The sequence below is a fragment of the Acanthopagrus latus genome, chromosome 14 (genome assembly GCF_904848185.1).
Source record: "Acanthopagrus latus isolate v.2019 chromosome 14, fAcaLat1.1, whole genome shotgun sequence".
NCBI lineage: Eukaryota > Metazoa > Chordata > Actinopteri > Spariformes > Sparidae > Acanthopagrus > Acanthopagrus latus.
Window position 1 is genome coordinate 6,464,400 of NC_051052.1, and position 22,036 is coordinate 6,486,435.

Sequence of the window (22,036 nt, forward strand, 5' to 3'; positions counted from 1 at the left end):
GCATTTCCCTTGCCAAGGTTTGACGAGCGTCTTTTCCAACGAGTGAAATGCACCTTGGGTAAAAGCTTCCCATGATCCCCCAGTTTGTAGTTTAGAGGTTAGCCAGCTAGCGCTCCCTAGCAGTTCAAAGCAAGGAAGAAAGCAGCCAAAGTTAAACAAAGGGTAAGTTGCTGGAGTGCGTAAAGTAGTAAACACCGTGGGTTGTTTTGTGGGGTCATAATTCACAGCTTGTAACCCAAATGTGCGCCGGGTAGTTCATAACGTTAGCCATGTTAGCAAGCTAAATTCAGTTATGCTACGAACAAACCAACGCTGCAACTAACTTAAGCAGCAGTTAGGGCTAGCTTGCATGTAGCCGTTAAGCTATCTTGCAGCGTTAAGATTCAGAATGTAGTCAGCTTTTTTTTGGTTTGTTTTTTATCTGAGAAAACCTGTCAGAGTTATGCTAATGACTGCCCTATTGTCTATCAGCCTGAGTTTTAGAGGAAACTGTCAAGCAAGTACTGTCCGATAACGGACGCAGTAAAATAGCCAGCTGGCTAGTTAGCTTGTTAATTCTCCTGACAGAGCGCGACATTTAAAAAAACACTGAGTGCTCTTGACACATTTTTAGACCACCGTCTGCATTGTTGTGTCCTGAATCATGATCAGTCTGTCGCAAATGTAAGGACGTTATGTATTTAAATCACATGGTATTTTATATGAAGAGAACCGAATGTAAACAAACCTCATCTAATGCTCATTAGCATGTCAAACAGTAAACTTTTTTGTTGTGTAATGTAGCTTCTTAGCTTTATATATTTCAGGACTTTTGAGTCGCCATACAAAGCTACAATGTGTGATGAATGTGATTAAAGCATGGACAAGTAACTATTGTTAATGCATTCTGCCCGAATGCCACTGGATTGAAAATTGTCCCCGAGACAGACAGGATGCTTGAAGCTAAGTGGCTAAAGGGGTTCAGTAGTTGTAATCAGGCTGTGTGTCCACAGCAGAGCCAGCAGCCATGGACTGGAGCTAACTAATCACTTGAGATTGATTCAGAGCCTTGCCTTGACTGCTGAGAGGTTGTGATTTTAACAAGTAGCTGGGGGACTCTCCTCAAAGCCACCATGGTAACTAACCGACAACAAAGCCCGGCCTGATTTTTACCCTGTCAAACCTCACCACACTTGAGAGAGAGTGTAGGCAGTTGTTCTCTCAGTTAGAGGACTGAGGGCATACTAACAGCACCTATTCAGTTTTCAGATACAGACACAACACTTCCTTCGCCTGCCTTCCCCCGACTTTTCTTCACCTTGTCCCCTCCTGTCTCTGTCTCTTTCCTGCAGAGGTTGAGATGACCTCCTCCGCCCTTGGCCAGTCGGCCCATCTCGTCCCAAACCTGGAGCCGGGGATGGGGAAGTCTGCGGCGATGCTGGGGTTGTCTGCTGGGCTCGGGGGAGCGGAGATGGAGCTGCAGAAGATGCTTATCGATGAGAGGATGAAGTGCGAAAACCACAGGACCAATTACCAGACGCTCAAGGCTGAACACTCCAGGTACAGCTAAATCTGATTCAACATAAACTTCTTTCCATGAGGGAACAAACTGGAAAAGATAACTCATCCTGTTTGTCTTCTCACATCATGCTTCACTGTTTCCCATGTGCTTCATGTATCTGTTGATCCACCGAGTCTTCTTCTTTTTTTTTTTTATGCAGCTTGCAGGATGAGTTCACCCGAGCTCAGGGTGAACTGAAGCGTCTGCTGAGCGACCGACAGGCTCAGCAGGAGAAGCTGCAGCTGCTGTTGGCTGAGCTCCGAGGAGAGCTGCTGGACAAAACCAGAGAGCTGGAGGAGCTTCGACTGCAGGTGGGACGGAAAAACCCTTCTGATCGTTTGCTTCAACAAAGGACACCCCTGTTTTATGGTGTGGCTGAGATGTCTGTGCTATTTTTTGTGGATACAAATGTGTGCCTCTGTCTGCGTCTGTGTGTGTGTGTGTTGACCAGGTGATGACCCCTCAGCGGCTGGAGTTGCTCAGAGCTCAGGTGCAGCAGGAGATGGAAGGTCCGGTCAGAGAGAGGTTCAACAAGCTGGAGGAGGTCAGTCAGATTGTCTGTTGTTTTATGAGTGTTGTGGGACTTAAGCAGCATCAGTTTGCTTCTAAATCATATATTTTTTAAAAATGTTCAGAATCTGAACTTAGTTGTGTTAAACCTAGCTTGACATGAGGGTTTGTCCTGCCTGAAGATGTTTTAATGAAATTAAAAGATGTACTTTTAAGTGATTTTTAAGGGATTATTGAAAGGAGATAACACCCCCAAAATCTAAAATGCGTATTCTTCCTCTAATCTTAAGTATTATTTATCCATCCAGATTGTTTTGGTCTGAGTTGCTGAGTTGTAAAGATATCTGCCAAAAAGATTCCTGCTTACTCTTGTTAATAATGGGACTAGATGGCACTCGACTTGCTATGCTCAAAAGTGCCAAAAAATCATTTTAGACTATTATTGTTGCCATAGCTGTGACAGATCTGTCTATAGTTTTGGTTTTGACCCTCTCCACATTCATTTTTGATTTACATGGTGACTTAAGTGGTGCCCGGGTGCTTCACCTGAGCCTTATAATGGCAGAGAAAACCTTACTAATGAATCGCAGCACAGGAGAAAGTTAACATCTACTCACGGGCGAAAGTATCGCGCTCGTAACAACACACAAACTTTAATGGCGTTCTCCTCTTCTGAGCTGTAACAATAGCTTGCTTAGTTACCACAGTTAGCTAGCCTCTCCTGCATGAATAGATGCACACTTGTGCGCAGTGATCTGCTTTTCAGATGTAGTTTGATTGAAGGAAAATAGTTCCTACATGAAACCGCTCGGTCTGTGGATTATCTCGAGCGACCCAGTGGATTTCTGGAAAGACACATCGCATTTTTCTTTTCTTTTCTTTTCTTTTTTTTTTTAATTGCCTTGAGCACCACAAGCGGAGTGTCATCTAGTTCCATTATATTCAAGAGAGCACATCTCTATGGCTGATATCGCTGGAGCAGTCTGGATGGATGAACAGTGCTACGTGTGAGCGGATAAATATGCATTTTAAATTTGGGGTGAAACTGTCCTTTTAAGTTACTTCCTGTAGGGGTCAGTATGATGAAAGGAAGTCATGCAATGTAATGCAGCACAGATATGAAAACAAAGAGAATGTTCATCTATGTTTACTGTTAAGGATTATGTCACTATGTAGAATTAGTTGGACATGATTAAACGACTCTAAACGGCTTCCACTCATGAAGGAAGTGTTATCCTTTGATACCTGCTGTAACTTAGTGTCCATAGTAACGGTCAACTGATTGGCACTGATTGACTTTTGAAGATCTGTGCTTTCAAGGGGGCGGCAGCTCATTTCCATTTAATCTGGTTGATTGCTCCCTCTCTCCTTCTCACTGATTCTGTGCTGATGATGGTTTCTGTGCACTCCTGGTTCCTTTAGGAGACAGAGAAGTACAGGTCGGAGTACAACAAGCTGCGGTACGACTGCACCTTTCTTAAATCCCAGCTGGACCATCAGAGAGAAGAACATGCCCGTATCCTGGAGGAGAAGAGCATCCTTTATGAAGCAGAGGTGAGCCTGAGCATTTTATTTGTTACTGCTTGTCAGTTGTATGTGGTGTCTAATGATACAAGTAGATACTAATTTAGTCAACCCACTCCCGGTTGCCAGATCTCCCGCCTGGAGAAGGACAGGGAGGACCTGGTGGCTCAGTACCAGGGCTCAGACCTGCTGCGCGATGGGAAACGAGTGGAGGCTCTGCTGAGGGAGAAGGCGCAGCTCCACCTGCGGCTGAAGGGCCTGGAGGCGGAGGTGGCCGAGCTGCGCGCCCAGAAAGAGAACTCGGGCCAGCAGGCGGAGAACGTCCAACGTATCCAGATCAGACAGCTGACGGAGTCTCAGGCCACCCTGAAGTCTCTGGAGGTGAGGCAGCAGCAGTCATCTTACTGGATTCAAATTTCCCAAACCTTACCTACAGGATGATCACTGTGATTGTGTTTTACGCTGTGACTGGAGAAAGAAGTGATGGCTGGATCTGATTGGTTGTTGGTGTGACAGGCAGAGCGCCAGTCGTTGCGTCTGCAGCTGGAGCGGACGGAGAGCGAGCTCAATCTGAGTCACGAGCAGAACAGCCAGCTCACCGGGCGCCTGCACAAAGCTGAGAGAGGGGTCAACTCCCTCACCTGCCAGGTATGCTGACCCCTGACCCCTGACCCCTGAGATGTTTTATTGACTATGACGTCCCCAACACCTGTCTGGGCTTCCTTAACTGGTTAAGAGGACGGATTCAGATCCAGCTTTTAATCAAGATCAACTGATAATGAAGCCAACCAATATAACAGGCGACCTTGAGTAATTTATTTTTTTTTGTTTTTCCTATTTTTTCAGATTGAAAGCCTGAAGCATTCGCACAAGCTGGAGGTAGCTAGCGTCAAACTGGAGTGTACCCGCTCTAAAGGAGAGCTGGAGAGGGAGAGAGACACACTGCAGGGCCAGATTGAGAGTATGCAACACACACACACACACACCAAGATTGTATATATCAAAAAACACAGAATGCTGCCAACTCTTAGAAGTGTGTAACACCCTGGTCACCCCTCATGTCCGTCAGGTCTGCAGGCTGACGTGGACGTGCTGAAGGCTTCGGTGGAGCGACACAAGGAAGCCCTGGTGGAGAAAGAGCGGGAGATGGTCAGGAAGGTGCAGTCCGCCCGGGAGGAGGAGTTCCGTAAAACTGCAGCATTGCACGAGGAAAAGTGAGAATCAACGTTGGTTTTCTTTGAGTCACTGATGTCAGACATTGATGGCGGTGGCTGCAGTGCAGGGTTCCATTCAGCACATCAGGAGCAGTTTGGGACACTTTGACATGCCCCACAAGGGTGGATCATTCTAGTAAAGTGGACATTATTTTACATCTGCAGAGTATTTAGAGGATATTTAATTGTTTTTTTACTGTCAGGCTGGACTTGGAGAACCGTCTTGCTACCCTGGAACAGCAGAGGGCGCTGCAGGATGCTGCCGACAACACCCAGAGGGAGGAATGGGAGGAGCGTGTTCACAGTGCTCAGCATGGAGAGGACTCAGCCCGCAGAGAGCTGCAGGGCCTGAGGTCAGACTTTTACTGGGCTCCTAAATCTACACAGCTTGAAATAAATAAAACAACCTGTGGATATAGATACCACGTTGTACTTGCTTAAACAAATAAATCACAGGAGGACGGGAAACTGGAGTTTGTGAGATGATGCATTGTATATGCAGAAAGTGTGAGGTTGGCTGTGATACATTGTCTCGCTGTTTCAGTTTCAGCCACGTCACCTCACTTTCTGTTCACATAGAAAAAACAACAACATGTGCCCAACTGCTAAAAGTAAATGGGGTCATGGGAGGGTTGTGCCCTTTGCTACCTTTAGTTTACATTTAGGTCAAGCTGAAATGACAACAGTTATTGTTACATCAGGTGTATGACCCCAGTCTGTGCAAGAGAAAGGATAGAAATTCTAAAATGAAAGAAAGCACTTTAGCAATTAAGCAATTTAATCTCGCTACGAAACCCAGCGCCATTTGTGAATCCCTCTTTTGCATCTTACAGAACCAAACTCCAGCAGCAAAGCTCCCAGCTCGAGGAGCTTGAGAGACAAAAAGGTGAAATTGCTGACCTGCAGCAGGTAAGTCCGCATCATAGCCTGAGAGGACCGTTTATTTGCTAAAAGCAACAAGTTTGTATACCTGAAATAAATGTGATTTATGAGATCAGCAGAACCAGGAGCTGGGAGTCCAGCTGGGGACACTGTCTCACTCTGAAAGTGACCTGATGGAGACAAACCAGCGGCTGAAAGAAACGTTGGACAGATTCAGGGAGGAGCTGAGGACGGCCCGGGCCCAGGCTGAGAGGAGCCAGCACGAGGCCGAGAGGTTTTCTAAACTTACAAAGTGCCAAGCTGTACTCTCAATTACAACGCACTCTTTTCTTCTTACTGTGCATTTATCCTCCTCCAGGCAGGTGGAGGACCGGCGGGTGGAGTGGCTGGAGGAGAAGCACAAGCTGCAGGAGCGAGAGGCCGAGCTGCAGCAGAAATACTCTCAGGCCAAAGAGAAACTGCAGAGGGCGGCCGTGGCCCAGAAGAAGGTACCGCTGCTCCCTGCAGTTTGTGAAAATGCATCATGATACTGTCTGATTTAGATTTCTGAAGAGGTTTGTTTGCGCTTCGTATTTCATTGTTTTACGCGCAGGTTCACAATTGACTGATAGTGTATTGGTGCTCCTTCACCGATTTTATACTTCCACGTGTAACAGTAAAATGGTCATGAGAGGCGCTTCATTTTTTTTTTGTGTACAGAGGAAAACGCTGACAGAGAACAAAGAGAAGAGACTGCAGGACAAGATCCAGCTGCTGGAGGCCAAGCTCGAGGAGCTGGAACTGGAAGCTTCTGCAGCCAAGAAGTAAACTTCAGATTCTCTCATTTCATGAATGAAATATGCAGTTTACCTCAGAAACATTACACCTTTGCTCTTTTTGTGAAATACTCAACAAATCTGAAGTTCCTTGAACTTTATGCCTTTTGTTATTTAAGACATTAATCATCCATGCAAGGTAAGTCAGGGAAGTAGAATGGAGTCAGCTGAAAAACCCATTAAATTAGAACTTCCTTTCCTTCCTGTCCAGACGTTCATCTTTCTCAGAGGAGCAAGCTCAGCTCAGCAGACGGTTGAAGGAACTGCAGCGACGACACAACGAGTTTCGACGCCTCCTGTTAGGCGGCCAGGCTCCCTTCAGTTCCGGCCACGCCTTCCTGACCTCCTCACCCACGCCCTTTCTCCTCCTCGGGTCCGAGGGACCGATGTCCAACATACCAGTGAGCAGAACTTCTTGCGTCAGCCTGTACTCTAGATGAATGATAATGCATCATAGATGGGGCACCGAGACAGGAAATAGACCAGCCTGCCATGCAAACTACTTAACAGCTTGTGTCATGAGGAAGTCGCCTGCTTTCTGTCTTCACACATGCCAACGCAGCTGAATGCAGTGTGCTCACAGCTCCTCTCTGATGGGCATTCCTTTAAATGTCACACTGAAGCACTAGCATACAGGTCATTTTACCAAAGAATAAATGTCTGTCTCAGTCATTGCAAATTGAATGAAATCAGTCTCTACAACCACATTGTGGCTTGACAAAATCTGAGGAAAAGCAGCCTCACCACAGTTATACTAACAAATAACCAGAGAGTGAAGTGTGAATGACACACAGGAAGCAGGCTGCAACTTTTAAAATGCATATTGACTGAACAAAGTGTGCGTGTGTGTGCATGTGTGTGTGCGTGTGTGTGCGCGATAGAGAGACTGCGGTACAGATCAAAACATCCTAACATCTGCTTGTTTCACTCCATACTGTAGGAGGAGCAGCACCAGAGGGAGCTGTCTCTGCTCCGTCGGAGGCTGGAGGACCTGGAGAGCGCTCAGCAGCAGCAGCTGGAGGAACTGGGATCTCTGGTGCAAAAGGACCGGGACGCCACACCCCAGCCTGACCTCTGACCCCACCTCCCACGGCACTTCCAATTGAGCTTAGACTTGAAATACAGAGTGAGGCGGCAGTGTTGTGAAATGTCTGTAAGACATGGATGTGGACATGGAGTTCGTCGGCGTTAGCATGTCTGTCCAATACTGTGACGTTGGGAATTTTAAAATACTGCAGCACCTTTTTTAAAAAATTGACCATGACATCCTCAGGGTTTGATTTTGTATTGAGCTGTTTGTTGTTTACACACATTTGCTTTTAAGCCACTCTGAAAAAAGTTTTTACACGGATGAGTTAAATGCTTCGAACATTACAGGCTGTGAATTGCACAATGTTTCTATGGACTGTGGATGTGATTTTTAAGAAGTTCAACTTGAAATGTGTTGAAACAATAATGATTTAAAGATTTTTTTCACTGATATATATATGTGGTTTTGTGTCTATCTTGGATTCTCTATAAGAGGTTAATGAAATCATTGTTTTTCATTAAAACCACAGGATAGATCAGAACTAAAAGTCCATCAAACACAGCACTGGTCAGCACATCAAGCAGAACTGCATTCAATAAAATGTCCTTTCATAGAAGCTACTGACAGCTGACAATGCCTTTCTTCAGTATCTTCAAAAGTTTTATCACAAGACACTAAACTCCCCACAGACTCATTCAATTACTGCCATGGATAGCAGCTCGTTTCAGCTGTTAACTCCTCGTCTCCTCTCAGTAGCTGGACAAACCTCTCCTTGGTCCTCCCACCATAGTTCATTCGAAGTGTTACGAGTAGGACAGCAGCTCAGTTCCAGCCACAGCTTTTCAGTCCATCAAATAAGTTTTTAACATGATGTAGTTGCTCCTTCAGCTCAGTAGGTGCTCCGTTTTGGTCCAGCTTGTCTGTAATCTGTAGAAAAGGTGAAAGTTGTTTGATTTTGTTAGGAATAAGCACTCAGTTTTCATCTCATCCGTCATCCTGTGAAAGTTACACTTGATGTAAGAGTGATGGCATCTACGCTGTACACACTTTCTATCTATATTGCTCATGAAAAAGCATTCTGAAAAGGTGCGGCTCAGCAGATAAGAACAGGAAGCTACAGCCTGATAAACTGAGCAAAGGAATATCAAGGTTCTAAAATCTCATTTCCTCTATGCACCGAGTCTCATGTGACTGCCGCTTTCGCATGTGAAAGCCCTCAACTCGCTGTTGATGTCAACATCTCAGAGGTATCTAAGGGGGACCAGCAAGGAAATGTGGGTAGGCTATGACCTGTTAAGATGCTCATGAAGGAAACCACCAGATTATTTCTGTGCTCTATTAATAACTCTGTACTTGTACTGCATCTGCAGAAAGTTTCCTGGTTTAGATCTATCAAGGTTAGTCGACACATTTAACAGACCTGATGACTTTTCATTGGTGTGAAAAGAAAAAGATTCAACGGTTATTTCCTAATTCCATTCTGGGTAGTGGAGATAAGATAAGACCCACAGCGCTGGAATTTGCGCTGGATGTGGTTTATGTGGACAGTAGAGGGGTGGCAACAGCAGAACGCAGTGATAACAGATAGAATGGCCAAATTGGTCTGTCATTTACATTGGATTAAAATTAATGATGGCGGAAGAGGATAATGGTCAGGTCAAAAAATCAGGCAGTCATTTAATAATTAAAACCAAGTTCAAACTGTCACTTAAAGATATTTATAACAAAACCAGACGAGGCACCTCATGGCAACAACACGATCAGACACAATCTGGGTTTGAGGCTCCATTTAAAACATCTGCACACCATCAGGGTGACTTGGAACTAAATGTCAAATCTGAACACATCAGAACTGTGACGTTACAGAAGAAAATCTGGGAGTGTTAGTGTGGACATGGAGATAACTAACCTCTGTAAAGTATTGCTGGATGAATTTGTAGATTTCTTTGAGAGCCGCAGCATCGTTGAACTCGTTTTCATGTTTCTGCAATGAAAACAAATGCTCGTCAAATCACCGCTGCCTCTCGCAGAGCCACGTCTTTAAGATTTTGTAGTGAAATGGACATTACCTTCGACTCTTCCTGCAGGAACCCTTTGAATTCTGACACTGTGATTGATGGCTGCTCTCTGACCTGCTTGTAGTAAGCCTTCACTTCCTGTTTGAACTTGGGAATGTCTTTGGCGTAGAGGAGCTTGTTGGTTGGTGCATACTGGAACACAGTGACATGGAAAGAATGAATCAATTTGTTTTTATTCAAAACATCCAACAGATAGATGCATAATTTTGCTTTCATATTTGGGTTGATCCAGAGTTGATTCCATCTCTGCCTATTGTCTAAAAAAAGAAGGGGAAACTGGACTTCCTGCACTGCTTCCTGTAATAAGACATTTTGAGACATTTGTCCTGGACTTTACCTTCCCCAGTTGAATCTCACTGAGAGAAAAGGAGTCCATGAAGGCCTGAGCGATGACATTCAGGCAGCCGTCCAAATTCGGAGACTTCTCCATGTCGAACACAAACTGAGGGTTTTTCATGATGTTGACCCAGAAGCGCAGGGGCAAACTGTGACGGGAAGACAATTACCAGGAAGGAAAAAAACAGATATTTTAGATTTCCACATCATACACATATTTCTACTGACTATTTTAAATGAAGGCTTTTCCTCTTGTACACAGAGCTATGGATGACCCAGCCGTACCTGTTGGTCTTCCAGATGTGCAGCACATCTGGGTCAGTGATCTTCATGTTTTCAGCCTGAGCGTCTAGGAAGTCGAAGAAGTATTTGACAGCATGCGGGGCTCTGCAGTTTGGCATCCCCCAGATAGATCTGAACAGGTTCTCCACATATGAATGCACAGCCACCTTGAAGAGAAACAACAAGGTTGTGTCTTTTTCTGCTGTCCCTCCTACAGATTTCCAGATTAACTGTATGTTGGATTACTTATGTTTCAGCAGTTGAAAAAAGATGGTAGAAACAGACACCTTCATGGTTAGCTACAGTGATTGCATGCTGCCAAAACTTATGTGACCTACAATCAGCAGTTGCTGCTGCTCTGCTGCCAAAGGTATGCGCCCTGTCGCAGAGGAAGCGTGCCATTTAAATTATTCTTACCGTAACATTACTGCCGCTGGTAGTAAAAATAACCATGTAAGAAACTGCTTCTGGTATCAGTTCTGTTGGTGTTGGTACATGTTTTATGTAAATGAGGCACTGTGAGTGTTGCTTCCTCTTGCCTTGGTGGAGAGCAGCTTGGTGAGGTGCACTTCCTTCAGCTTTAACTTCTTCCTCTCTGGGTTCTTTCTCTGGTCCTCGTCTACATCAGGATCAATCTGCAGAAAAGGGCCATAAAGGTCTGTGTACGTAGTGATTTAAATGTTTGCGCCATGAAACACAGACTGCCTCTTACCAGGTGGAAGTATTTTCCAGAGAAGTTCTCGTCATCTAAAGGAAACAAATAAACTGAATCAACAGTGATCACTGGCAGAATTAAGTAGGTTTTTGCCATATGGCATTTGGTTTGGTGGTTACTAAGATGTCTGGGTGTTCCTGCTCAGGCAGCATAAGTGGATGAAAATGGATGGATGGATGGATGTTTACTAAGATATTTTTTAACCCAGACTCATGGTCTCCATGTTTCTGTGTCTAGTTGATGAATGGGAAAATGCTAGTTAGAGGGTCATGAGCTAAGATTAATTACCTACATGAACTGAATGACCTTCCTTGCTCTAACATGTCAACAGTTTTCATTTCTGGTACAAACTGTACCAGAAGACACATATGATGCTTATGTGTTTTACTAGTTTAACAGATGATTAACTCTGACCTCTGTTTCTCCATTTATTTCCAATTAATAATATCTCATTTTAAATTCATACATTATTACAGAAACTGATATACCCCTATACTATAAATGCAGGACCCACCAACTGTTTTTCTCTCAGTAAAATTACAGGAAAAGTTTGACATTTGATGATAAACAACTTTGAAGCTTTACAATAGCTGCTTGGCATACGTCTGAACTTCGTAATGAGCCAGGCTGCCGCTTCTCCTCACTGCCAGTTTTTATACTGAGCCAAGTCAAGCCAATTCCCTCCTGGCTCTAATTCAATAATTGGTGCACAGGCATGAGCGTTGTACCAATCTTGTCATCTTTACATATATATTTCACAGAACTATTATTTTAAGTTTAAGCTCAGTGTTTTCCCTTTCAACTCTTACCCTTCACACTTCCCTGCGGGCTCAGAGGAGGATGAGTTTTCTTAGAAAGCACTTTGATTGTGGCTCCATCAGGAACCTGCAGGAGTACAAAAAAGATCACACAAAAGTAAGTACATCACACAAGCACACTGTGATTTTTAAAACCTTTGTTCCAAAAAAATGAATGCACCATTGCGTAAAAAAGACACCTAATGTGCCATTTTCGGTTTTACTTTTCTTTGTGTTTCGATTTTTCATTGTTTGTGTTTGTAAAAGGAAACCACAGTAGCCCACAGAAATCCCCCAGAGATACTTGTCAGGTGTTGCTGCTGTAAAGAAAGGCTCAAAAACATCAGCTTTCCAGGAACTTCAGAAAATGTCTTTTGTTGACATCCACTCATTTCGACTTTATCTCATTTTCTTTTAAGGATTTCCTTAGACAGCGCTTCTGTCTCGTTTCTTTCTTGGCTACTTGTGCGGTGAAGTTTTTTAAGTTGTGGCATGACTTTGTAATATGAGTAACACAGTCCAGGCCACCAGGCTATCAGCAGTCCATCTTTCTCTGGCTCTGATGGTTCTCAGATGGATGAACACATATCCACGATCCCATTATAAAGCCAATAAAGAGCACTTCCTCCAGTATGTTTCTTCTCTTTTTTATATAAAAACTCTCTGTTCTTGTCAGCTGTAATGACAAAGTGAGATGGAGAGGAGCTTTTCATCCCGTCTCACTGAGAGGACTGACAGGGTCCAAATTCAATTCTGCTGTTGCCTACAGGAAATGACTGAGCCTAAACAGAACTGCAAATTAGTAATGAGAGTTTGTTTTTTTTCAGTCAAGTCCACAGACAACAATGTGACGTGTTCAGCGCTGTGAAAGCTGAATTGAGCTGTCAGATTGTCTGAGCTCTTCCTCTTTATGTAGAACATCTCATATTTCATATGGGTCTGTGAGGGGTTTGTCTGCGTGGATGTGCTGTGTCAGCTTTTTGATTATCTGACAATAGAAACAGGTAATCCCCGCTGTTATTTGGGAGTTCCAGCTTCTAGATCTACATCTTGCTTTTCCTGAGCACATCTGTCACTGCTGAAAATATTACAGGAGTTATTTGCAACGATGGGCTTGATATTTATTTTATAAATCCATTTGGTGAATTTCATATACCCACCAGATAACATAAAAACACTCTGTAGTGAGAGAAGAGGAAGCTCTGCCAACTGCCACAGGCTCTCATGTTGACTGTGGTTGTTTTGAGGTTCAGAGTTTAATGGGTGTGTTTCTCTTTCTGTTATGTAACACCTCAGCAGCATCCGCTACACGTCTGGGACAATACAACTGAAATTCACTTGCTGACTGTTTTTCAATACTCCCATTTCTCACCTTGTAGTGCTTGAGCGTGTTGAGCATGGTCACCTCCCCGATAACCTCCGAGCTCGCGTCCACCTCCTCGAGAGGAACGAACGATCCATTCTGCTCATACTCTGGTGGAAAAAGAGAGCAAATATTCCACCTCAGTATAACATTTATGTACTATCCTGTATTTCAAACCCATTCTCACTCTTATCTTCTTGTGTGATTTACTTTTGTACATGTACAGCTCAAGGCTTCACTCCAGTTGCTGTGAATATGTAATGAATTAAGAACTGAACTTGTTGGTCAGATCAGATCATTGTGAGTTTTGATCTTTAGAAGGGACACAGGAGTAAAGAGTACATACCGATACGGGCGTCCCTCAGGGCGGTGTTGTATGGAAAACCAAACTTGGCCTTGAAAGTGGACAGGATTTTCTCTTTGACCTGCTCGACTGTGTCACAGGTGAGAGCGTTGACCTCCAGAGGCTCGCTGACTTCTCCATCACTGCCCACTGCAAACAGCACCTGCAGCTTCTGTACACAACAAAGAAACATGGACGAGATTTGCTGACGTGACATGAACAACTATCCCTAAATACGTGTCCTCAACGACATCATTTATTCATGAGCGTACACAGTACGCCCAGATGCACAGACTGTGTACTAGAGTGTATGTGGGAATGGTGACTTGAAGCTTACCACACTGGCACATGCACAGCAATTTGTCATAAACCACTTAAGTAACCACTAACCTCAGTTTTCCCATCAGGCAAACAGCAGCATCGAAACGACAGCTGTTTCATACTGTGCTACATTAGTGATTTTTGAGTGGAGGTGTGGTTAATGAAAGGCTTTCACAGCAGAGCTATAAGAGTTAATGTATCATCGGTCGCCATCTTATTTCCTTTTTGCAGTTTTGCGGCACCGTCTAATGGATGGAAATGAGCGGTAAAGTGAGTTGGAGGTTTTGTTAGATTAGATAAAACGCTCATGACTGCTGTGGGTATGGTAACTGCAGCGGCAGAGAGAAGACAGCGTTAAAGAAGAGGGAACAAAGAGACTGAAGGAACACAGTCAAGTGTTGCATTAGAGGAGCCTACTGGGGATAATTTAACAGATAAACTGCTGTTGCGGATTTGAAGATATTTGCAGTTTGTTGGACTACAGCAAATGTAAGAGTAGCAGCAGAAGTGACCCATAAGGGCCTTGCTGTCTTGTCTATGAATGCATATAGCCAACTTGGTTTAAATATTTCTCTGGAACTTTAAACAGTTTACCATTACTGAGATTTCGTACAATGCCCTCTAAAGTGCAATTTTTTTTAGATTTTCAGTTGACTTTCAGTTAAGTTTACTTAGATTGACAGGTTTCTACATTTTTAGATAATTTTACTGAAGTGGAATAAGCTTACTATTCATGCTCTGAATGTTCTTCTCTGGCAGAGATGGGGACTCGAGTTTGTGACTTGGACTTGAGCTCTTGAATTGCACTCTCTTGACTTGAGACTTGACTACAAATAACAACAACACTATGTCGACGAGCACAACAACTGCTGCTGCTGCTTTCCCGTTGTCATAAGCTTTGCCTATAGGAACTACACACTCGCTGACTGTTTTTAAATACTCACATATTTATCAAAAACATTAATCGCCTAATGCAGCATTTGCAGAATGAATATAAAGGATGCTGGACTGACCACATAAAATTTTAATCAGGAACCTAAAAAAACACACCCAGATAGGTCCATCACTTGGTTATATATTCATGCAAAGAATCATTTTTGTCACACAAAGAAAGGTGACAATTTTCCCAAATGACAGATATCTCTTTCTGAGGAAAGCTGTTCATGTTTGAATAACACAAGTTTATGGACCGAAACGTCTATTTCAGATAATTCTGACACAATGGTGTTTTGAATTTAGCTACTGTAGCTGTGAGTTTATGTTGCAAAGCAAAGTACAGTTAGTAATTTTAAGGGAGAGCTTTCATTGTATGATTTTTGTTCAAATTGCATTGCAATAGCATGTTTAAAGTGATCATATACCAAACAAACAATCAGTGCAGATAACACTCTATGCTACTAGATAAAATAGTGATGATAATACAGTACATGCTTTGAATTCCTTAGATTTGACTATGCAGTGTCAGAGTGAAAGTAGACCAGATAGCATGCAGCAGATAATAGAACACTCATTACAACCATAAGAGACTTGAGACTTGACTTGCAAAAAAATGACCGGTGATCATCTCTGTTCTCTGATGTCTTTGCATTCCCATGTGTATAATGACATTTTGTAAAACAAGGATTGTGAAGACAAAACATATTTCAAATGGCAGGGAGAAAATATCTATATTTAGAAATATCCCAAATCTTCATCAGGACTGACTGGGTGTGTTTTTTTATCAGATTTGATCGACAGCTGCCTGGCAACATAAGCTAACAAGTCCAACTTTCATCAGATACTCAGTCAGAACTCTGATTGATACACAGAAATATGTGAGTTCATCGTTTTTTCACTGAAGTCCTGCCAACTACAAGTACAGCGATCTGTCATGGGAATAAAACAGAACTCGTCACACTTGAAGATCAACACGTATCATTCCACATGTATCATGAGATGTGTGATGTGTGTGAATAAGATCTATTAAATGCACCGTCATCCAACATTTTGTCATATGAGACTGATGTCCAAAGTAAATTTCTGATGTCAGTTTTACCCAGTTGTGTCTATAGAAATTACTCATAGACTTTATTTAACGTTTTGGTTGCTCATAACCCACATGAGACTGTTGATGATGCATCACTTATACAGAGTGTTTCATTTTGCTTACACTAATGAGTAAACGGATGCTGTAGTTTTGGGTTTTCCAATACGTTGCTATTTAGATCATCCAGTTAGCCACTTGTCACAGCTTTACTTTTGAAAATTTTAAGCAGCTCTATCTACTTTGGCATTTTACTTTTACTTTTTACTTATTTTTACAAATAATACTTACATATTACGGCTAAAACACCTATGTCTGCATCTACTGACATGACCTTCTCTAGCTCTGAGGTGGAGAGTGTGTTAAAAGAAGGAAGTGAAAGACGTTCAACTTCCTTGAATTACTGCTTTATGCAATATCTTCCAACTTCTTGTAAAAAAAAAAAAGGCTCTTGGCCTCAACATCTGGAGGACATGTAATACTTTATCATTTTAAACGTCAACATCGTCATATACTAAAAATAGCGTATTGATTCAGCATACTGAGCACATCCCTCACCTCTGCATCTTTCAGTCACATTTTCGGTCTCAATGTTTGACAGAAAACAGGTCAGATATTTCCTGTAGGATGAGATGGTACCTTTTTTCAGTTTCCCCTGTGTTACCACAGCCCTTGAGACAATGTTCTACACAGCAACTGTATTACTGTACTGTAAGAAATTCTTAACTCTGCCTGGTGAGTCAAAAAGTGTTTAAACTGAATTTAGCTCAACAAAAACTGTTTATTAAACAATGTGTTCAGTTATTTGACGTATATTTTTGTCAGTGTTTGTCAGGAACCATTTCAAAACTTCTTTGCTTTTCAAATCCAGACAATAAGTTTCTCAACATGCAGTAAAAAGTACAGCCATGTCAAGCTTTTTTTGAAGCTGTACTGCTTGCATGTTCAAAAGGGTCTTAAAATACATGGAAGAGGAAGTGGTTCAGCACAACTGCTGTGCACCAAGAAGCTGTCTCTATATTCACAATGTGGCAAACAACCCTTATACACAAAGGGGCCCACGATTTAGTATAACAGCATGATTTTTATATGAAAGGGTGTGTTATTAGACAGAGTTTTAACTTTTTTGTACTTATCAAACTAACAGGCCAAAAGCAGAACTAAGAAATGGGAAGCTTTAATTATTGCTTCCACATGTACAACACAACTGACTAAACTTGTGACGTGCTGAGTGTAAAACTTACTTCCATTTGTGTGAAGTAAGTAAAGCATCACACACGAAAAAACCTCTTGCTTGGACTCAAGTCACTAAGTCAAGTATATGCATAAGTGTGTGTGTGTGTGTGTGTGTGTGTGTGTACCAGGGAGCTGAAGTCTTGAGCCTGCCACAGCAGCCAGTCCTCACTGAGTGTGTACAGAGCTTTCTCTGTCACGCAGTCCACAGGTCCTTTTGCAGTTTGCTGCGTGAGAGCGCTCACCATCAGGAACAGGTGCTGGCCGACACTTTCCTGCACAAACCAGAAACAGGAACACAGTTGGTCAAACTAAGCACGCTAACTTTGTGGACAACTTTCTGAGGCATCAACTGGAGTGGGAGAGTTTAGTTTGTGGAATGTTCTATTGTGTTCTTTCTTGTTAACACTGTTCACCAACAAATAAGCAACTGCCTGTAAACCAATACTAGGGGATAGAAGCTCCCAATTAAGTACTGACTGACACACACTTATTGGCAAAGACAATGAACAACATCTTTCACTTCCCTCATGTATAGTGCTCTCGAGCTGTTCTGGGCATTACAAATTTCACTTCAACATTTTCTGTATGCCTGCCTCCACAGACGGTCCGTTTGAAAGAGTGAGAGAGCATAAAGCGCAAAAGTGACAGTGTTTTGTGAGTAGCAGAGCAACATTACAGTCTGAGCATTGGGGTTAGGTTTACAAGGCAACTTTTGAGAAAAACAGCATATTACAGTACTTTTGCTCTGTTTTGATAGCTGTACAAAACTAATGTGGGTAACCATGGTAATGTTTCCTTTATATTAAGATGCTGTTAGGGTGGGCAGATGAGGTTTAGAAAGGACAGGATGTGGTTACATCACTTGTCTCAGTGGTGAAAGTGAGATCCCAACACAATACATACCAACATATTACAGAAACATCCTCACTGAACAATCAAATGTCAATCATCGGAAATGGCATAGATGAAGGACGACAATCCAATTCCTTGCTTGTGCTTGGTATAAAATTTTTGTGCAGACACAGATCTCTTGCACCCCTGGAGATTGTCCAAACTGGGAAAGACAGCGTGAGTATGGGATTGCAGTAACCATATGTGTACTAATTGCACAACCATTTGGTTTATCACAATAATCTATTTGGTGCAATTTATGGTCTTTTTTTAGCTTCACTGAACAAGTTCCTGTTTATTTCACACATTGTGGTGTCCTTAAACTAAGACAAAGGTTAGGCAACAGTAAAGACCCACCCATACAGCTACACAGCTAGCATGGCTAAAACAGGTGTCTTCAGTTTCCCTTGAAGTTTTCCTAGACCAGCATAGACTAAAAGAGACATAAGAGCAACAGACTGAAAGAGACATAAGAGCAACTGACCCGTAGGAAGCCATAGAGGCAGATGGACATCCAGTTGGTCAGCAGCTTCTCCACGATGGACTCGGTTCGTCGTAGCAACAGTTTGGGCTGAGTGTTGCTGTTCTGCTGCATCAGATCCCTCAGCAAAACCTCCATTATCTCCGTCAGGTATGTCAAGTTGTTGTGGAGTGCTACGGTGAGTAATGATGCCAAAGCACACCTGGTGGAGGGCAGTTTAAAGGTGAGGAGATAGAAAGTAAGCAGAAACAGGACACAGGTTCAAACGCAGTGCAAGGCAGAGGAAGCAAAGAAATGACATACAGCACTTTTGAAATTTTGGGGGGTTTTTTCACCCAAAGATGAAAGCAAATGGGAAGAAAACAGCAATAGCATGGACAGGTACAGACAAATATAAAGTAACAGTAGACCACAAAGTGAATGAGAACAGAGGACAGTGAAAATGTTGACAAGCATAAACCAGAAAAATCAGATTCTAGACAACAGAATAGAACAAACTTACAGAATTTTACCATCACTTCAGACATTTGTTGTATCATACCATATTTAAGAGACAAACACATATGGTGAGACACCACAAACTGACTTGTTTTTGATGGTGAAGCTCTTCTGTTCTTCCAGAGTGTGCACTAGAGATGTGAGGAAGAGCTGGTCCTGGATCAGCCGGGACAGACCCTGGCAACACTCGTCAAGCTGAACCTGCACTGCATCCTGATTTCAGGTCATATACAAAACCAAATCACTCACAGAGATACAGTGATAAGTTTAACCAATATCAACAAAGTCTGGTGTTAAACCCTACCTGACCAATATCTTTGATGCAAGATGTCATCATAGATTCGCTCTGAAAACAGGAACAAAAAGGTTGCTTTGTTATATCTGACCTGACTGTCAGGTATGAACATTTGTGCCTATATCTACCTCAGGAAAAAAGATTCTGGAGGCAAAGTGCTTGAAGTCCAGGAAAGGGATTGCTCCAACATTTTCCATCAGGTCAGCTTTCTCTGTCTGCAGATCCACAAAACCTGTAGAGTACAGTTGACAGTTTATTTTCAATGCAGATTATGCACTGCCTGGCCAAAAAAAAGGTCACCACCTGGAAAGCAAATAGGTAAGAACCTTCCATTGGACAGTTACTGCAGTGATTAATATGTTTCAGCTGGCAACAAGTTATGTAACCCTAACTGATGCAGCAAGTAGCTTCTCATTTTTTAAACAACCATGTCTGAAGATGCAGAAAATAGGTTGCTCTTGCTGAAACTACTAATATAGGGTAAAGAACTGTCCAACATATTATTTAAACGTGGAAGTGTAGTAGTGAACCATCATCTTCGAGGAAGAAATGTGGACAAAATAAAATCTTAAGTTAAAATAGTCATTGTGATCAGAGTTCACTTTTAGTTCATTGTTTATTAGTGAGAGTAAAAGCAGTTCCACACGCACAATGTGAAGAGAATGTCAAGAGATTAGGACTTTGTAGCCATAAGAAAACCACTTATCAGTAAAGCCAATTGGAAAAAAGGCTTCAGTTTGCTAGGGAGCATAAAGATTGGACTCTGGAGCGATTGAAAAAGGTCATATGGTCTGATGATTCAGATTAAATGATGCAACCATGATGCCAAATGCCTACCATACAAGCCTGTAGGGGCAGTGCTTCTATGTAGGGTTGCTTCAATTGGTCAGGACTAGGTTCAGCAATGTTATGTGCCCAAAAACTGAAGTCAAATGAATATACTGAATGACCAGGTTTTACAACCAATGATTCTTTCTTCCCTGTTGGCAAAGCATGTTCAAAGATGGCAATGCCATGATTCATTAGGCTCAAATTGTGAAAGAGTGGTTCAGGGAGCATGAGACATCATTTTTACATGTTGGCCACCACCGAGTCCAGACCTTAATGCCACTGAGAATCTTTGGGATGTGCATGCAGAAGACTTTATACAGTAGCCCGACCCTTCCATCATCAACACAACATCATGGCACAAAAAAGATGCAACTCTGGACAGAAATAAATGCTGTCACATATTCGATGCCACAGCAAATATGTTGTGTAATCAAAGCTAAATGCTGTCTGACAAAATATTGGAGTGGTGAGATTTTTTGGCCAGGCAATGTATTTAATTCTCTTGACTGACAAGTGACAACAACTGTAAAGTGAGCATCAGTTTTCAGGTCACAAATAAAAAGAGGTCTGCTGCGGCAACTCCCTGCAGTTCTTACACCTACAAGCACAAATCTTCACACAACTAAAGCGGCCTTGTGTGTGAAGCACATGTCTGTGTGTGTGTATGAGTTTTGTGTGTCAATTATGCATCAACAAAAGAGAACACATTCAGAGCACTTCACACCATCAAAAGGAACAGCATGAGTGTGTTGAGGCTGAGTTATCTGTAGAAGATAAAGAGTTTGGAGGCGGAGTAATTTATCAAGCATGATCAGATGCAGTTACCACAATTTGTAATTGCTGTGCTAACTGCTCTTTGAAGCTGTGCTTAGGCACAGTGGTGCAAGCTGATGTTCAGTGGGTGCCATGTTTTTCACCATCTTAGATCAGTGTGATTGTGTGAACAATTAGCAATAAAAACACTATAGAGTAGAGGTAATGTCATTAGTGTTGCGCGTCATAAACCAAAGTGACTTTGATGTTTAAGATGTCAATGTTCAATGTTCAACATGACATTAAAGTTTTCGCATGCCATCATGAAGGGGAAACTGAATGTCTGTACCAGATTTCATGGCAATCCATCCAACAGCTGTTGAGACATTTCATTAAGAAACAAAAATATCAACTACAAATGCCGTACAACATTTAATGACAATCTAATAGTCTAATCTAAATGTTGTTGAGTTATTTCAGTCTGGACAGAAGTTGTCATTGACTGACAAACTATTATTGCTTTTCAAAGACCGACGATGCAAGTGTAGCTGAAGAATGCAACTCACTCAAATATATCTGTATCACTATGGCCCTGATTATGGCTGAGTAGTTTTGTTTCATGTAACAAAATTACACTCAAGCACATCCTTATTAACATGACCAGATGAATAGGTATGATCATAAAACATCCTTTTAATTTACAGATTGCACGAAATATCTCTGCTATTATCCCCTTAACACGAGCACCATTAAAAGAGCCTTGCTGAAACGGAGTACAGCTCTGTGATGTCCTACATGCACCACATCCACCACAACCCTCATACAAATACTTTCACAAGCAGTTGCCTGCTGAAGATCTGCTTTCTTTTAGAGGCAGCCATATTCTGGCAAAAATGTGAGCATTTCCAGAGTATACAGATGTATAGCAGAGAAATTAATCATGCTGCATGGGTGGTTTGTAAAAGGGAATCTGGAAGTCTAAACGTGATCCTTTTTTCTAGATGTTTAACTGGTCAGTATTCAACTCATTGTGACCTGCATGAATTTAAGTAGACCACACCAAACCCACACCACAACAAAAAAATTACACATTTTATATTTTACCTTATCATCATAAAACAAATGCATTGTCAGAATTTGTGACTGACCTTGTCTAATGTCATTCCTGATGTCGAGCTCCATGTCTTCCACATACTTGTTCATCTTAGCAGTGAGCGTCTTCTGTTTGCGCCGATACACTATTATCACCACTGAAAGATGACCAAGCAGACAAATGGA

The 22,036-nt window shown here is 42.3% G+C and overlaps 2 protein-coding genes across 5 annotated transcripts in view; one reads left to right on the forward strand and one right to left on the reverse strand.

Annotated features, from left to right (window-relative positions):
• Nucleotides 1-4: 4 nt before the first annotated feature.
• cep83 (centrosomal protein 83) lies at nucleotides 5-7,967 on the forward strand. Of its 2 annotated transcripts, none has more exons than XM_037122016.1 (16): nucleotides 5-162; nucleotides 1,332-1,539; nucleotides 1,701-1,851; nucleotides 1,992-2,084; nucleotides 3,473-3,604; nucleotides 3,704-3,955; nucleotides 4,091-4,222; nucleotides 4,421-4,535; nucleotides 4,644-4,788; nucleotides 4,992-5,141; nucleotides 5,622-5,697; nucleotides 5,787-5,944; nucleotides 6,029-6,158; nucleotides 6,370-6,473; nucleotides 6,697-6,886; nucleotides 7,426-7,967. In XM_037122016.1, exons 2-16 carry the CDS (start codon nucleotides 1,340-1,342, stop codon nucleotides 7,561-7,563), a joined length of 2,166 nt encoding a protein of 721 aa, XP_036977911.1. In that variant the 5' UTR covers nucleotides 5-162; nucleotides 1,332-1,339; the 3' UTR covers nucleotides 7,564-7,967. The 2 variants fall into 2 exon arrangements, with proteins under 2 accessions (XP_036977911.1, XP_036977912.1); XM_037122017.1 differs by lacking the exon at nucleotides 5-162 and adding an exon at nucleotides 323-663.
• plxnc1 (plexin C1) overlaps nucleotides 7,757-22,036 on the reverse strand; it is a 28,128-nt gene continuing 13,848 nt past the window's right edge. For 2 of the 3 annotated variants that reach the window (XM_037122011.1, XM_037122012.1), the window contains exons 17-32: nucleotides 21,907-22,008; nucleotides 19,303-19,406; nucleotides 19,184-19,225; nucleotides 18,968-19,092; nucleotides 18,385-18,583; nucleotides 17,135-17,281; nucleotides 13,433-13,601; nucleotides 13,096-13,196; nucleotides 11,736-11,811; nucleotides 10,924-10,958; nucleotides 10,751-10,846; nucleotides 10,215-10,378; nucleotides 9,931-10,078; nucleotides 9,585-9,725; nucleotides 9,425-9,499; nucleotides 8,338-8,442 (exon numbers count right to left, since the gene is read on the reverse strand). In XM_037122011.1, the coding sequence (XP_036977906.1) occupies nucleotides 8,338-8,442; nucleotides 9,425-9,499; nucleotides 9,585-9,725; nucleotides 9,931-10,078; nucleotides 10,215-10,378; nucleotides 10,751-10,846; nucleotides 10,924-10,958; nucleotides 11,736-11,811; nucleotides 13,096-13,196; nucleotides 13,433-13,601; nucleotides 17,135-17,281; nucleotides 18,385-18,583; nucleotides 18,968-19,092; nucleotides 19,184-19,225; nucleotides 19,303-19,406; nucleotides 21,907-22,008 (1,829 nt within the window). Of the gene's footprint in view, nucleotides 8,443-9,424; nucleotides 9,500-9,584; nucleotides 9,726-9,930; nucleotides 10,079-10,214; nucleotides 10,379-10,750; nucleotides 10,847-10,923; nucleotides 10,959-11,735; nucleotides 11,812-13,095; nucleotides 13,197-13,432; nucleotides 13,602-17,134; nucleotides 17,282-18,384; nucleotides 18,584-18,967; nucleotides 19,093-19,183; nucleotides 19,226-19,302; nucleotides 19,407-21,906; nucleotides 22,009-22,036 lie in introns of all 3 variants that reach the window. The other variant, XM_037122010.1, reaches the window with a different exon arrangement.